A 16947-nucleotide genomic window follows, 5' to 3' on the forward strand; every position below is an offset into this window, starting at 1 on the left:
GCCACTGCATGCTGTTGTCATCATTTAGTTGGCATCTTCCTTTACAAAAAGATAATCAGAACTCAATATTTTGTTTTCTAAATCTCCTTTTTTTACAAAACTGTAGTCTACCTCATTACTTGTCAGGTCAATGTTATCAAGTGCTGAGTGTCTGTGTGGGTGTCTGTGTCTGAGTGTGTTTCTTTGCATGTCTGCTAGAGTGTCTATATGTGAATCCTTATGTGTGAGTGTGTGTGTTTCAGTGTATGAGTGTGTCTATGTGTTTGTATGTTACTACCTTTACAACATTTCCAAGTTTAAATAGACACTTAAGAATAAAGTGCATATACGTTTTAGTCACTTGGTCAAAAATTGCACATGTCAAGGGGGGCTCTGATCAATGGTCAAGTCAGGGGCCCCAAAATTTCTAGTGGCGGCCCTGCTCTCCTCTTACCAGAATAGACAACAAACAAAGATGATGTTTGTCTGAAATCCTTAGTTGCTTGTAAATAGAATTTCAAAGCACGAACCACATCAAGATTGTGTAAAAGCCGTTCCTTCTTAGAAGCTGGATTAGGACACAGAGAAGGAACAATGATTTCCTGGTTAATGTTCTTATTAGAAACAACTTTAGGAAGAAAACCAGGTTTGGTACGCAAAACTACCTTATCTGCATGGAACACCAGATAGGGTGAATTACACTGCAAAGCAGACAATTCTGAAACTCTTCGAGCAGAAGATATAGCTATCAAAAACAAAACTTTCCAAGATAATAACTTAATATCTATGGAATGTAAAGGTTCAAACGGAACCCCTTGAAGAACTGAAAGAACTAAATTTAGACTCCATGGAGGAGCCACAGGTTTATAGACAGGCTTGATTCTGACTAACGCCTGTGCAAACGCTTGAATATCTGGTACTTCTGCCAGATGCTTGTGTAAAAGGATAGACAGAGCGGATATCTGCCCCTTTAAGGAACTAGCTGATAAACCTTTCTCCAATACTTCTTGTAGAAAAGACAATATCCTTGGAATCATAATCTTACTCCACGAGTAACCCTTGGATTCACACCAACAAAGATATTTCCGCCATATCTTATGGCAAATTTTCCTGGTGACAGGTTTTGTAGCTTGGATCAGAGTATCTATGACTGATTCAGAGAACCCACGCTTGGATAGAATTAAGCGTTCAATCTCCAAGCAGTCAGCTGCAGAGAAACTAGATTTGGATGCTTGAATGGACCCTGTATTAGAAGATCCTGCCTGTGTCCATGGTGGGACAGATGACATGTCCACTAGGTCTGCATACCAAGTCCTGCGTGGCCACGCAGGCGCTATCAGAATTACCGAGGCCTTCTCCTGTTTGATTCTGACTACCAGCCAAGGGAGAAGGGGAAACGGTGGAAAGACATAGGCCAGATTGAAGGACCAAGGCGCTACTAGAGCATCTATCAATGCCGCCTTGGGGTCCGTGGACCTGGATCCGTAAAGAGGAAGTTTGGTGTTCTGACGGGACGCCCTCAGATCCATCTCTAGAATGCCCCATAGCTGAGTCAGCTGAGCAAATACCTCCGGGTGGAGTTCCCACTCCCCCGGGTGAAAAGTCTGACGACTTAGGAAATCCGCTTCCCAGTTGTCTACTCCTGGGATGTGAATTGCAGATAGATGGCAAGAGTGATCCTCCGCCCACCTGATTATCTTGGTTACTTCCTTCATCGCTAAGGAACTCTTTGTTCCTCCCTGATGATTTATGTATGCTACAGTCGTGATGTTGTCCGACTGAAATCTGATAAACTTGGCTGCCACTAGCTGAGGCCATGCCTGGAGCGTGTTGAATATCGCTCTCACTTTCAAAATGTTTATCGGGAGAAGAGACTCTTCCCGAGACCATAGGCCCTGAGCTTTCAGGGAGCCCCAGACCGCGCCCCAGCCTAACAGACTGGCGTCGGTCGTTACAATGATCCACTCCGGTCTGCGGAAGCACATTCCCTGCGACAGGTGATCCTGAGACAACCACCAGAGAAGAGAATCTCTGGTTTTCTGGTCCAGTTGGATTTGAGGAGACAAATCTGCATAATCTCCATTCCACTGTTTGAGCATGCACAATTGCAGTGGCCTGAGATGAATTCGAGCAAAAGGGACTATGTCCATTGCTGCTACCATTAATCCGATTACCTCCATGCACTGAGCTACAGATTGCCGAGGAATGGAATGAAGAGCTCGGCAAGTATTTAGAAGCTTCATCTTTCTGACCTCCGTCAGAAATATTTTCATTCCTACCGAATCTATTAATGTTCCCAGGAAGGGAACCCTTGTGAGCGGGGACAGAGAACTTTTTTCGGTGTTCACCTTCCACCCGTGAGACCTTAGAAAGGCCAGAACAATCTCCGTATGAGCCTTGGCTCTGGGAAAAGATGACGCCTGTATTAAGATGTCGTCCAGATAAGATGCTACTGCAATGCCCCACGGTCTTAGTACCGCTAGAAGGGACCCTAGCACTTTTGTGAAAATTCTGGGAGCGGTGGCCAACCGGAAGGGCCACGAACTGGTAATGCTTGTCCAGAAAGGCGAACCTTAAGAACTGATGGTGATCTTTGTGGATAGGAATATGAAGGTACGCATCCTTTAGATCCACGGTAGTCATATATTGACCTTCCTGGATCATCGGTAAGATTGTCCGAATGGTCTCCATCTTGAAAGATGGAACTCTGAGGAATTTGTTTAGAATTTTTAGATCCAGGATTGGTCTGAAAGTTCCTTCCTTTTTGGGAACCACAAACAGGTTTGAGTAAAAACCCAGTCCTTGTTCTGTCATTGGAACTGGATATATCACTCCCATCTTGAGTAGATCTTCTACACAGCGTAAGAACGCCTCTTTCTTTGTCTGGTCTGTAGACAGACGAGAAATGTGGAACCTTCCCCTTGGAGGAGAGTCCTTGAATTCTAGAAGATATCCCTGAGCAACTATCTCTAATGCCCAGGGATCGGGAACATCTCTTGCCCAAGCCTGAGCAAAGAGAGAGAGTCTGCCCCCTACCAGATCCGGTCCCGGATCGGGGGCTACCCCTTCATGCTGTCTTAGTAGCAGCTGCAGGCTTCTTGGCCTGTTTACCCTTGTTCCAGCCCTGCAAAGGCTTCCAGGTTGCCTTGGGCTGTGAAGTGTTACCCTCTTGCTTTGCGGTAGCAGAGGCTGAAGCAGGACCACTCCTGAAGTTGCGAAAGGAACGAAAATTAGCCTTGTTTTTAGCCTTAAAAGGCCTATCTTGCGGGAGGGCATGGCCCTTTCCCCCAGTGATATCCAAAATAATCTCTTTCAACTCGGGCCTGAAAAGGGTCTTTCCCTTGAAAGGAATATTCAGTAATTTTGTTTTAGACGACACGTCGGCCGACCATGATTTAAGCCAAAGCGCTCTGCGCGCCATGATGGCAAAACCAGAATTTTTCGCCGCTAACTTAGCTAATTGCAAAGCGGCATCTGTGATAAAAGAATTAGCCAGCTTTAGAGCCTTAATTCTATCCATAATTTTGTCATATGAGGTCTCCGTCTGGAGCGACTCCTCCAGCGCCTCAAACCAGAAAGCCGCTGCAGTAGTTACAGGAATAATGCAGGCAATAGGTTGGAGAAGGAAACCTTGTTGAACAAATATTTTCTTTAGTAAACCTTCTAATCTTTTATCCATAGGATCTTTGAAAGCACAACTGTCTTCAATTGGTATGGTTGTGCGCTTGGCTAGTGTTGAAACTGCCCCTCTACCTTAGGGACCGTCTGCCACGCATCCCGCCTGGGATCAGTTATGGGGAACATTTTCTTAAAGATAGGTGGAGGAACAAAAGGTACACCTGGTCTTTCCCACTCCCTAGCAACAATATCCGCCACCCTCTTAGGGATCGGAAACGCATCAGTGTATACAGGGACTTCTAGATATTTGTCCATTTTACACAATTTCTCTGGGACCACCATAGGGTCACAATCATAAAGAGTTGATAAGACCTCCCTAAGCAGTACGCGGAGGTGTTCCAATTTAAATTTAAATGCTAGTGAATATGATTCTGCCCGCTGAGAAACTTTTCCTGAGTCAGAAATTTCTTCCTCAGACGTAACATCCCTCACCCCTACTTCAGAGTGTTGTGAGGGTACATCAGATAAACCTCCCAAAGCATCCGACTGCTCCTCATCTGTTCTCAAAACAGAGCTATCGCGCTTTTTAGGGAAAACTGGCAGTTTGGATAGAAAGGCCGCAAGGGAATTATCCATGACTGCCGCCAGTTGTTGCAATGTAATAGGTGCCAATGCACTAGAGGTACTAGGTATCGCTTGAGCGGGCGTAACTGGTGATGACACATGGGGAGAGGAAGGCGGACTATCCTCATTACCTTCAGTCAAAGAATCATCTAGGGCTATATTTTTAAGTGACACAATATGATCTTTAAAGTGTATAGACACATTAGTGCACTTGGGACACATTTTGAGTGGGGGTTCCACCATGGCTTCTGAACACATAGAGCAAGGCATTTCCTTAGTGTCAGACATGTTTAACAGATTGGTATTATACACAAGCAGGCTTGGAAAAACACTTTATGTAATAAAAAATACAATTTGCAATAAATGGTACTGTGCCTTTAAGATAATAAAAGCGCACACAATTTTACAAAACGGTGAAAAATGAACCAAATCTCTTGAAATACAGTATGTGCCTAATGCTTCGATATGATTGCACAGCAAGTTTCAGCCTGATTAACCCTTTAATGCCCAAACCGGAGCCGCCTAAAGCAAACAACCGGTTAATAAACTACAGCACCTTGCCACAGCAGCCTGCTGTGGCCCTACCTTCCCTTAAGGATTGAATTTGAGAAAATCAAGCCTCCTGAAGTCCTCAAGCAGTCTCTGGACCCATGTGAAGCAGCATGCAGGGAAATCTTGTCAGAATAAACTGCGCAATTGAGGCGCAAAATTAGGCCCCTCCCACTCCACAGCTGTGGGGCCTTCAGAACCCAATTTAGGTGACTAAAAATAATGCCATGTGGAATAAAACCCCAATAAACGCACCAAAAGTGCTTAAAAGTGTCAATAAAGAGTATTTTTCTAAACAAAATAATCGATTGCCCTGCTAAAGTGATAACCAGTCTATTTAGCCCACTTAAATAAGCCTCTAGTTCTATACTAAGTTTCAGAACATGGCTTACCCTTCCCACATGGGGAATCTTGTATTCTAGCATTATCTTGTCTTGACTAGAAAAAAGATGACTGAAACATACCTCAAAGCAGTTAAGCCTGCAAACTGTTCCCCCCAACTGAAGTTTTCTGGTACTCCTCAGTCCTGTGTGGGAACAGCAATGGATTTTAGTTACAACATGTTAAAATCATTTTCCTCTCAGCAGAATTCTTCATCATATTTCTGCCAGAGAGTAAATAGCACAAACCGGTACTATTTAAAAATAACAAACTTTTGATTGAAGATATAAAAACTACAAATCTAACACCACATTCACTTTACCCTCCCGTGGAGATGCTACTTGTTAGAGCGGCAAAGAGAATGACTGGGGGGCGGAGCCAGAGGGGGAGCTATATGGACAGCTCTGCTGTGTGCTCTCTTTGCCACTTCCTGTAGGGAATGAGAATATCCCACAAGTAAGGATGAATCCGTGGACTGGATACACCTTGCAAGAGAAATATAATTAAACTAAGTTAAATGAACAAAAACATTTGCTAAACAGCATTATAAACCTCATAAAATAATCACACAACACAGACTTCACTTGCATTTTTCAGCAAACAGTTATTTCTATGCATTCCAATCTGGACTGATTTATAGACAGGAAGATCTTGTTCCTTTGAAATATGCTCGATAGCTCAGGTCTGGTTAAACTGCTTGATTTCAGCTTGCTTGGCTTTGCTACAACACAAGCGGACAGCTCCACCTACTGGCTATTTTAATAAATGCACTGCTTCTCAATGCTTTTCAATAGCAGTCACATGACTGGAAAAAAGGTTGTTATTCTGAAACGGTGTAAATTGAACCGTTGTAAAATGAAGGCCACCTGGTACTTATAAAGTCTACTAGATTCTTTAGGGTTGACAACGACAGGCGTATTAGAGTCCCTCCAAAGTAGCCAAAACCTTCTTAAACAATACACTAAGGTGTTTAAGCTTAATCTGAAGGATACAACTTCAGCATCAGATGAAGGAATTATACTGCCTGAATCTAAGATTTCACCCTCAGAGGCTACTGACGTATTCTCCTCATCAACCTATGAGGAAGGGCAACCAGTGTAGCAGCAGGAGGTACAGAAACCTTACTATCTGAATCTCTAATTTTCCTCTTGTGATTTCCCTTTAGTATAGGAAAAGCAGATAATGCCAAAGATATTGCAGAAGATACCTGGGCAGTAAATTCTGCAGGCAAAAAAACTCCTCCAGGAGATTGGGAGGAACTGCAGGGCACTGCATGTCACATCATAAAGGCTTGGGACGTTAAAGGAGAAAGCTGTGGCATTGTCTGAACAGCTTCAACCTGAGAGATAAGTGGCTCAGTGGCAATAATTACACTCTATAGGTCAAGCAAACAAGGAGCACAGAATTGCATTGCAAAATAATATGTCTCTTGTGTCACAAACAACATTCTGTTGTGCAGAGTGTACTTAAAAAAATAAAATAAAAAATACTCAGAGTAACTGAGTGAAAAGAATATAAAACGACTACTGTCACTTTAATTCTTCCAAAAGCGGTATCTCTAAGTTAAACACACGCTACTTAAACTATGTAACTTTGGTAACAAAAAAAGGTAAGCACCTCTGCTGAAACGAGTGTAATACCCAGCAGTGACATTTTATTCATACATGAAACAATGCTGCCATCTAAAGGATAATTATTTAATGAATAAAGATAAAAACGGTTACAATATAGGCTGAAAATTTTCCCCTTTATCCAAAAAAATTAACAACCATCAGAATTTTTCTCCTGTGTCGGCGTATAGAGCCGACACAGGAGAAAAAATGACAACTATGATGCTGCTCCACTCCTATGAAGACAGAGCCGGAAGTCACTGATCTCCAGAGAAGGGAAATTACACCATTACTAAAAGCGCGCGTTCCCTTCACCGTCAAAGTAGACTCAGCAGCCGGAAGGCTATTAGCAAGCAGCATGTATCATGCGACTACAACTGTACACATTCTATGCAATAGCAGCCCCGTAGCTAACTAAAGTAAACAATGCGACCACAATATCAAATCAGCATGTATAAAACACATTTCCCTTTCTTGCATTTTCCATCATGCATATCCAAAAGCAGCACTTTAGCTTACTTGAGCAAACAGCTCCAATAAAAGCCCAAATAGTGCCTCCAAGAATATAACAGCCACAAAGGATTACATGTTTCATTTAATCTCTAAATCTCTCTCTCTCACACACCAGTGCCTGCACCCTGCTCTTAAATAATTCAGCCCAGTGGATTAAAATAAAATGTCCCCAAATATACTGCAGTATAACATAATGTGCCATCCTGCTAGCCCCAGAAGACAACTGCAACTAGCCGTCCGGCAGGAGGACAGCCTACACAGCGTGAGAGGACGCCACTCCTCACAGAACTGTAGGGAAAAAAAGAACAGAGTAAACCTACTCTGGCTTTCTATAGCCTGGGCAGCAATTATGTTAGGAAAACACAGCAAGGCCAACCTCACAAGTTCCTAACTGCTTTAAAGTCATCACTGCCCTACTGAAGAGACTAACGTGGAGTACGGCTAGACACAATCTTGAAAGGAAAGATCAGAGTAAACCTACTCCGGGCTTTCAAACTAGTTAAAATCTTGCTTGAAGTAAAATAAATCCAATATTCTTCAGATACCAAAACTTCACCTCCTCCATGCACCAAAGCAAAGAGAATGACTGGGGGTTGTGGGAAGGGAAGTGATACTTAACAGTTTGACTGTGGTGCTCTTTGCCTCCTCCTGCTGGCCAGGAGTGGTATTCCCAACAGCAATTGATGAAGCCATGGACTCACCATATCTTAGGAAATAAATACTCACAGCCTCAGCTTTACTAAGCCCCTTAATATACTAAAAAGTTACTATCATATCACCTCTGTCCCTTCTTTCCTCTAAGCTATACATAGTAAGGTAATTGAGCCTCTCCTGTTAAGTTTTAAATTTTAGACCATGTACCATTTTGGTAGCCCTCCTTAGCACATATTCCAGTTTGTTTATATTCTTCTGGAGATATGGCCTCCAGAACTGCACACTATACTCAAGATGAGGCCTAACTAATGATCTGTAAAGTGGTATAAGAACCTTACTATTTCTGCTACAAATACCTCTACCAATACAACAAAGCATTCTGCTAGCCTTACTCGCTGCAGTACTACATTGTTTACTAAATTTTAAATCATCTGAAATAATAATTACCAAGTCCCGTTCCTCATTTGTATCAGTCAGTAAAGTGTCATTGAGTGTTCAATCAACGTTTGGATTTTCCTTTCCTAAATGCATTATTTTAAACTTTGCAGTGTTATATTTCAGATCCCAGTCAATTATCCAATCCTCCAATTTTTTTAAACACTTCTCATTTTATCCACCCCCCCCCGAACATCTACTCTATTACACATTTTTGTATCATCTACATCCAGTAGTGCATTGCTGCTCCTGAGCCTACCTATATATACTTTTCAACATAGGATATCAACAAATGTAATAATAGAAGTAAATTCAAAACTATTTTAAAATTGCATGCTCTATTTGAATGATGAAAATTTTATTTTTACTTAAATGCCCCTTTAAGTAATTCTTATTTAACATATTAATCATAGAAAAAATGAGCAGACACTGAGGTCCTGATATTTAAAACCTCTTGGCTCGGGTGAGATATTCTAAAATGATCCTCCAGCACTGCAAGATGCCTAATAAAATATTCAAAAGGCAGATTTTACTTTACTTCTCCAAAGGGCGTTCTCTGCATTTCTGTATGTGAAGGAGAGATAAGCCCAGTGCAATATAGCACTGCATGACATAAGAGTTCTGCTGCATTTACACTTTGTGCTTTCTATTTTATATCAATTTACACTTCAGATTACATTTTATTACATTTAAACTTTGCACTTTCTAGTTTGTATTTTATTTTGTATACAGCAGTGTATTTGGGATTGTGATTTTTCAAATTCTGATTATGCCTTTGCAGTTTCTGTATAACTTTAACAAATTAGACTCATACTTTGTATATAAATGTGTATCTTTTATAAATTAGATTGCACTTTGCATGTCTTTTATTTAAATTAAAATTGAAAACGGTCAGCTTCAGTTTCCCAGAGAGCGTTATCTATGGGCCAGATAATCAAACAGTCTCTAGTTTGGAGAGATTAAAGTGCTGACTTCACAGGAGCAGAACTCACTGAATTTTCTAAGAAGCATGGAAATCCCAGAGAGATGAGAGATGCCTTCCATAGAAAGTAATGAGCTCTCTGGGATACAAAATTTCACATGGGAGAGAGAAGGTAACTGAAGAACCCCTGGGGGATGATATAAAGGGGCCTATGTATCAAAGGTCTTGTGGACCTGATCCGACAGTGCGGATCAGATCCGCAAGACCTCGCTGAATGCGGACAGCAATACGCTCTCCGTATTCAGCATTGCACCAGCAGCTCACAAGAGCTGCTGGTGCAACGCCGCCCCCTGCAGACTCGCGGCCAATCGGCCGCCAGCAGAGAGGTGTCAATCACCCCGATTGTACTCGATCGAGTTGAATTGTGGTGATTCCTGTCTGCCTGCTCAGAGCAGGCGGACAGGGTTATGGAACAGCGGTCTTTAGACCGCTGCTTCATAACTGCTGTTTCTGGTGAATCTGAAGACTCGCCAGAAACACGGGCCCACAAGCTCCATACGGAGCTTGATAAATGGGCCTCAAAGGCTCCGTTTGCATCAATTCCAAATTAAACTGTAATGTTTTGACTACAATTGAACTTGTTTTTGTCTATATTTTAGTTGATATTACTTTTCTGTTACAATAAATGTATTGTGAATTTTGAGCAAACTTCACCTGCATACAGCTGGCGAGGCAAAACAGTGAGACCAACTTGTTTAAAATGCTTACATAATTTCACAAGACTTGTGAGAGATCTTAAGACATACCCTGGGAACTCCCCTTTCTAGCCCACTTTCTGAAAGTGTCAGTTTTAGTTTGCAATTCAGCAAATACAAGGTGCAATGCAATTTGTAAAAGCTACACAGAAATATACAAAGTATGATTCTAAGTTATTAAAGTAACACAGAAACTTTCAAAGCATAATCAGATTACTGCTAGATCAAAATTTAAACATATTAAAATATAAATGAGAAAGTTTAAAGCTTAAATGCAATAATACTGAAAGGACCCAATCTGACATGTACAGTAATATAAAATACAAAGCATAAAGTATAAGTGTAACAAAACTCATATCATGCAGTAATATATTGCACTGGGCTTGTCTCTGATTCATATACATAAATGAGAGAGATCGCCCAGTGCTGGAGAGTTCCGCCCCCTTTTTCTTTTGAAGATTCAGTGAGTTCAGCCTTTGTGAAGTCTGAAATACAATTTGTCTCCAAGCTGGAGAATCTTTGAATATCTGGGCCTGAAAAAGGTAGAAGAATAGGAGAAACTTATGTCATTATTAAAAAAAAGCAAACATTTTTATTAAACATTATATCATGAATTGTCTTACCTTACCAGATCATACAGCTCCCCAGTGCCCTCTGAACCAAACTGATCTAGGTGGGCACAGAACTCGCCCTGCAGGCATGGCATGTGCAGATGCAACTTGTTCTGTGACAGTCGGAGCTTAATCACATCGTGGATAGCATTGTGGTTCTTGTAGAAATTTTTCTTTTCAATTGAAGCTTTTCCATGTATATAAAAAATAATATGTTGTAAACAAGTAAGTGTAAAATATCAAGTTACTGGCAATGTCTTTGCTTAGTATAACATATATGTTGTAGAAATAATATTCACCTTAAAGGACCATAATTGTCAAAAAATTACATACTTATTTGTTAGAGCATGTAGTTTTAAGACTATCGAACCTGCCCTACTGTGTATTTAACCCCTGCAAAGCAGTTAACCATACAGTAGAAGTGCCACTCGGAATTGCAGAACACTGCTGTTTGAACATTTGAGTCATTAGACTAGCGCAGGCTTAAACACACAGAAGTGTTAACAAAGTAGAGCATGTCATTTTTCAACTATTATGGCCCATTAATGATGACCTTCTTTGGTTTTTATTAATATCTAATTTAGTAAATATAATTTATGGCACATACATGGAAGGAAGCATTCTGATAAATATGGTAAAGACAAATCGGATAAATAAAGATGAGTTTTTAACAGAGAAGTAACTGTTAGAACTATTAGACCCTAGCAGAACAAATCTACTATAAAATCCAGGGGTCAAGTCCTACAAAAACAAGTGTGGGAACTCACCAAGACTTCCATCCCCCTCACAATATATATTGTTTTATATATACAAACAAACACTATATTTATATGTTTATAATCTATACACTTTAGTTAATGAAAGCAAATTAAATCCAATGAAGGGTTGAATGGTTGCCTTTGGGCCTGAGAATCCTCCTCTGTCACATAGTCTCACCCACTTAAGGTGCAATAGTCCTATTTCTGCTGAGGGGAGTTAAATAACCCCAGAAAAAGCCACACAGTAATGTAAGAACCATGTGTTCCACATAGTGTGGGGTGATCACACAGCAGGATCGCTGACAGGCTTGTATTTAGTGTATTGTAAGAAGTGTTACTGCCCATTACTTGAGGATCTCACTATCCCTGTAACCAGACTGTGCTCTAGCCCCTTCCACCAGCAGCAGCAGTGTTTACTGAAGCATTTCTGTTCTCTGTCCAGTGGGAACTTAGTTCTACCTGCAAAAATAGTGCAGGAACTCCGTTCCAATGCATTCTCGCTCGACTTGACCCCTGATAAAATCATTATCGTGTTGATCTAATAATCAATAGGTTAAAGGGATATTAAAAAGTGCTCCTTTTGTAAAAACAAATATGTTAAATCAAAGTAAACCTAAAAAGAAACAGATTGTGTAAAAAACAGCAAACAACTTACTTTCTTTCTTACATAATGAGCACTTAGAAATTCTCAGTGTAGCCCTGCCCCCGGTGTAATATGGGAGCTGACATCTTTGCAACTTAGGTTATATTCTGACTGATCTAGTCTAAGTAAATCTGACTCCCTGTTATCTAATCTATTCTCTTAAATGACCACTAAATGCAGAAGAATTGAATAATTAACAAGTGCATAATTTAAAGACAATGCAATAACACCTAATCTGAATTTCAAATAAATAGATTTTATTTCAGGCAAATTTATTTTTTCTCCCATTTTCCGGCCCCCTGTATCATGTGACAGACATCAGTCAATCACAGACTAGTATATGTATACCCTGTGAGCCTGTACACATGCTTAGTAGGAGCTTGTTCCCCAGAAAGTGTGCATATAAAAAGACTAAGCAAAATCTGATAATGGAAGTAAATTGGAAGGTGTGTTAAACCTGCTGCTCTATCTGAGTCATAAAAGTTTATTTTGACTTGAGTGTCCCTTTAATAGTAACCAGCCTAGAAGTTTTATGACATCAGGCTAAGATAAACTTTCCTGCAGAGGCCTCCTCCTCCTCGTAAGGCTGTTACAGGAAGTAAAGGACAAGCATAAATGTAGGAGGGGGGATAAAAAGGTAAAATCCATTTAAATAGATGAATAATACACATTACAATTATTTCTATTAAGTATAAGACACAGCGATGGGCTTTTTATTACAACAATGAAACAGAATGTTTAACATCCCTTTAAGAACTGACCAACCCATTCACATCAGTAACTGAACATAATAAACAGCTATACTTTCTATAGATTGACCATGGACTAAACCACGGTTAAAGGTGGTAAAGACAAACTAAGAAACACAGTCCTTGCACTCTGGGATACGTATAACATTAAAAACAGACTTTATTATTCACATTTAAAAATAAAGACAAACATGCAAGATACAAAAAGCAGATGTTCTGACGCGTTTCACACTATATTCAGCTCTTAGTCATACATTAAGTCAAAGACAAACACTGTGGGGGGCTTAAAAATTCCTTAGGATAAACTTAAGGTTATCAAAAGAACTAATTAAGCTTACACTTACAGGAAATATGGGCAGACATGTTCCCTATGGTTCTTATCTACCATCAAATCTGTTTCAATACTTTGAAGTTTAATTGTCATCATCATGACTTTTTCAAAAATGTGTTGCTGTAAAGTCAAGATGCCTCCTCATTGTTGTATGAGTGCCTGAGTGGCATAAGATGTCATCACACAATAAGGAAGCGTCCAGAGAGAGAGAGAGAGAGAGAGAGAGAGACACTTCCATACTACATAAGGTGTGGATGAGGGCCAATTTCAAAGCTAATTTTCTTGTCCCCTGCACTACTCATTTGAATGATTTACCTAAATACCAGAATATTACCTGCAGTACTAACTGAAAAGCAGCTTTGGCTTAAGAGAAGTGGGCTATAACCAGGCCCTATCTTACCCTGTGTGACCTTAAAATAAGTGACTCCTTAATCCGAGAACAGAAGATGACCTGTCACACTAGAATGCTAGTGAATGCTGTGAGAATGAAAAACAGCTGTTTCCTGCCCCACTTGATAACAGTGAAATTGTTTTATGCAGTACCTTCTACTTTACATAGAGGGGGTGAGACCCCTCATTTGAGTAATCCCCTCTTTAGAATGAGTGGGTTATATACTATCTTATTTGCAGATAAAGGGTATTTTTAGCTGAAGGGTGTTATTTTAGGGCCCTTATCTTCCTCCATAAACTACCCAGTGGGACATGAGACTGCATTTTGGAAATGGAAGAGCATCCTTGTTCCAATGAGGGATCTCATACCCCTTTCATTAGTAGGTGATTTCTATAAAAACAAGCAAACATATTTACTGTATGGGGTAGTGTCTCCAAAGGCCTAAAAACCAAATAAATCACACACAATACTTCTCATCTGATAGAGGTTTCATGCCATTATAGCTCACATTATTTGCATAATATTAATATTCCCCTGGCAGGGATCATAGATATTTGTTTCTCTGGGCTAATGAAACACATCAGGTATCCAAATAAGTAGAAAAATTAAAAAGTGTAAAAATAGATGACATTTTGTCTATACAGAATCATTTTTGTTTATATTATTTTCTGTTTGTTGCTTTTTAAATGATTTTTTTACTATAAAAGTGAGTTTGGACAAGTGAAAAAACATACATTGTAAAAAAAGTCATCATTCTTTCAAGTCCTATATAGTTAGGTATTTTACTCCTACTTATTTCTGGCAAAATGATGCAAAGTTTAAAAAAAACATAATTTATGCTTACCTGATAAATTCCTTTCTTCTGTTGTGCGATCAGTCCACGGGTCATCATTACTTCTGGGATATAACTCCTCCCCAACAGGAAATGCAAGAGGATTCACCCAGCAGAGCTGATATAGCTCCTCCCCTCTACGTCAGTCCCAGTCATTCGACCAAGAATCAACGAGAAAGGAGTAACCAAGGGTGAAGTGGTGACTGGAGTATAATTTAAAAGATATTTACCTGCCTTAAAAAACAGGGCGGGCCGTGGACTGATCGCACAACAGAAGAAAGGAATTTATCAGGTAAGCATAAATTATGTTTTCTTCTGTTATGTGCGATCAGTCCACGGGTCATCATTACTTCTGGGATACCAATACCAAAGCAAAAGTACACGGATGACGGGAGGGATAGGCAGGCTCATTATACAGAAGGAACCACTGCCTGAAGAACCTTTCTCCCAAAAATAGCCTCCGAAGAAGCAAAAGTGTCAAATTTGTAAAATTTGGAAAAAGTATGAAGCGAAGACCAAGTTGCAGCCTTGCAAATCTGTTCAACAGAGGCCTCATTCTTAAAGGCCCAAGTGGAAGCCACAGCTCTAGTGGAGTGAGCTGTAATTCTTTCAGGAGGCTGCTGTCCAGCAGTCTCATAGGCTAAACGTATTATGCTACGAAGCCAGAAAGAGAGAGAGGTAGCAGAAGCTTTTTGACCTCTCCTCTGTCCAGAATAAACGACAAACAGGGAAGAAGTTTGGCGAAAATTTTTAGTTGCCTGCAAGTAGAACTTGAGGGCACGAACTACATCCAGATTGTGTAGAAGACGTTCCTTCTTTGAAGAAGGATTTGGACACAAGGATGGAACAACAATCTCTTGATTGATATTCCTGTTAGTAACTACCTTAGGTAAGAACCCAGGTTTAGTACGCAGAACTACCTTATCTGAGTGAAAAATCAGATAAGGAGAATCACAATGTAATGCTGATAACTCAGAGACTCTTCGAGCCGAGGAAATAGCCATTAAAAACAGAACTTTCCAAGATAACAATTTTATATCAATGGAATGAAGGGGTTCAAATGGAACACCTTGTAAAACGTTAAGAACTAAGTTTAAACTCCATGGCGGAGCAACGGCTTTAAACACAGGCTTGATCCTAGCTAAAGCTTGACAAAAGGCCTGGACGTCTGGATTTTCTGACAGACGCCTGTGTAACAAGATGGACAGAGCTGAAATCTGTCCCTTTAATGAACTAGCCGATAAACCCTTTTCTAAACCTTCTTGTAGAAAAGACAATATCCTAGGGATCCTAACCTTACTCCAGGAGTAACGTTTGGATTCGCACCAGTATAGGTATTTGCGCCATATTTTATGGTAAATCTTTCTGGTAACAGGCTTCCTAGCCTGGATCAGGGTATCAATAACCGACTCAGAAAAACCACGCTTTGATAAAATCAAGCGTTCAATTTCCAAGCAGTCAGTTTCAGAGAAGTTAGATTTTGATGTTTGAATGGACCCTGTATCAGAAGGTCCTGTCTCAGAGGTAGAGACCAAGGTGGACAGGATGACATGTCCACTAGATCTGCATACCAAGTCCTGCGTGGCCATGCAGGCGCTATTAGAATCACAGATGCTCTCTCTTGTTTGATTTTCGCAATCAATCGAGGAAGCAGCGGGAAGGGTGGAAACACATAAGCCATCCCGAAGTTCCAAGGTGCTGTCAAAGCATCTATCAGAACCGCTCCCGGATCCCTGGATCTGGACCCGTAGTGAGGAAGTTTGGCGTTCTGGCGAGACGCCATGAGATCTATCTCTGGTTTGCCCCAACGTCGAAGTATTTGGGCAAAAATCTCCGGATGAAGTTCCCACTCTCCCGGATGAAAAGTCTGGCGACTCAAGAAATCCGCCTCCCAGTTCTCCACTCCCGGGATGTGGATTGCTGACAGGTGGCAAGAGTGAGACTCTGCCCAGCGAATTATCTTTGATACTTCCATCATTGCTAGGGAGCTTCTTGTCCCTCCCTGATGGTTGATGTAAGCTACAGTCGTGATATTGTCCGACTGAAACCTGATGAACCCCTGAGTTGTTAATTGGGGCCAAGCTAGAAGGGCATTGAGAACTGCCCTCAATTCCAGAATGTTTATTGGAAGGAGACTCTCCTCCTGATTCCATAATCCCTGAGTCTTCAGAGAATTCCAGACAGCGCCCCAACCTAGCAGGCTGGCGTCTGTTGTTACGATTGTCCAGTCTGGCCTGCTGAATGGCATCCCCCTGGACAGGTGTGGCCGATAAAGCCACCATAGAAGAGAATTTCTGGTCTCTTGATTCAGATTCAGGGTAGGGGACAAATCTGAGTAATCCCCATTCCACTGACTTAGCATGCACAATTGCAGCGGTCTGAGGTGTAGGCGTGCAAAAGGTACTATGTCCATTGCCGCTACCATTAAGCCGATCACCTCCATGCATTGAGCTACTGACGGGTGTTGAATGGAATGAAGGACACGGCATGCATCCTGAAGCCTTGTTAACCTGTCTTCTGTCAGGTAAATCTTCATTTCTACAGAATCTATAAGAGTCCCCAAGAATGGAACTCTTGTGAGAGGAAAAAGAG

General features: G+C 40.9%; 1 protein-coding gene across 1 annotated transcript in view; it reads right to left on the reverse strand.

Moving 5' to 3' along the window:
* LOC128656945 (24-hydroxycholesterol 7-alpha-hydroxylase) overlaps positions 1 to 16947 on the reverse strand; it is a 360073-nt gene that overhangs the window by 313444 nt on the left and 29682 nt on the right. Inside the window, exon 3 of the mRNA XM_053711138.1 lies at positions 10664 to 10838. Coding sequence (XP_053567113.1) covers positions 10664 to 10838 — 175 coding nt within the window. The remainder of the gene's footprint in view (positions 1 to 10663; positions 10839 to 16947) is intronic.

Source organism: Bombina bombina, chromosome 4 (genome assembly GCF_027579735.1).
Source record: "Bombina bombina isolate aBomBom1 chromosome 4, aBomBom1.pri, whole genome shotgun sequence".
Lineage (NCBI taxonomy): Eukaryota > Metazoa > Chordata > Amphibia > Anura > Bombinatoridae > Bombina > Bombina bombina.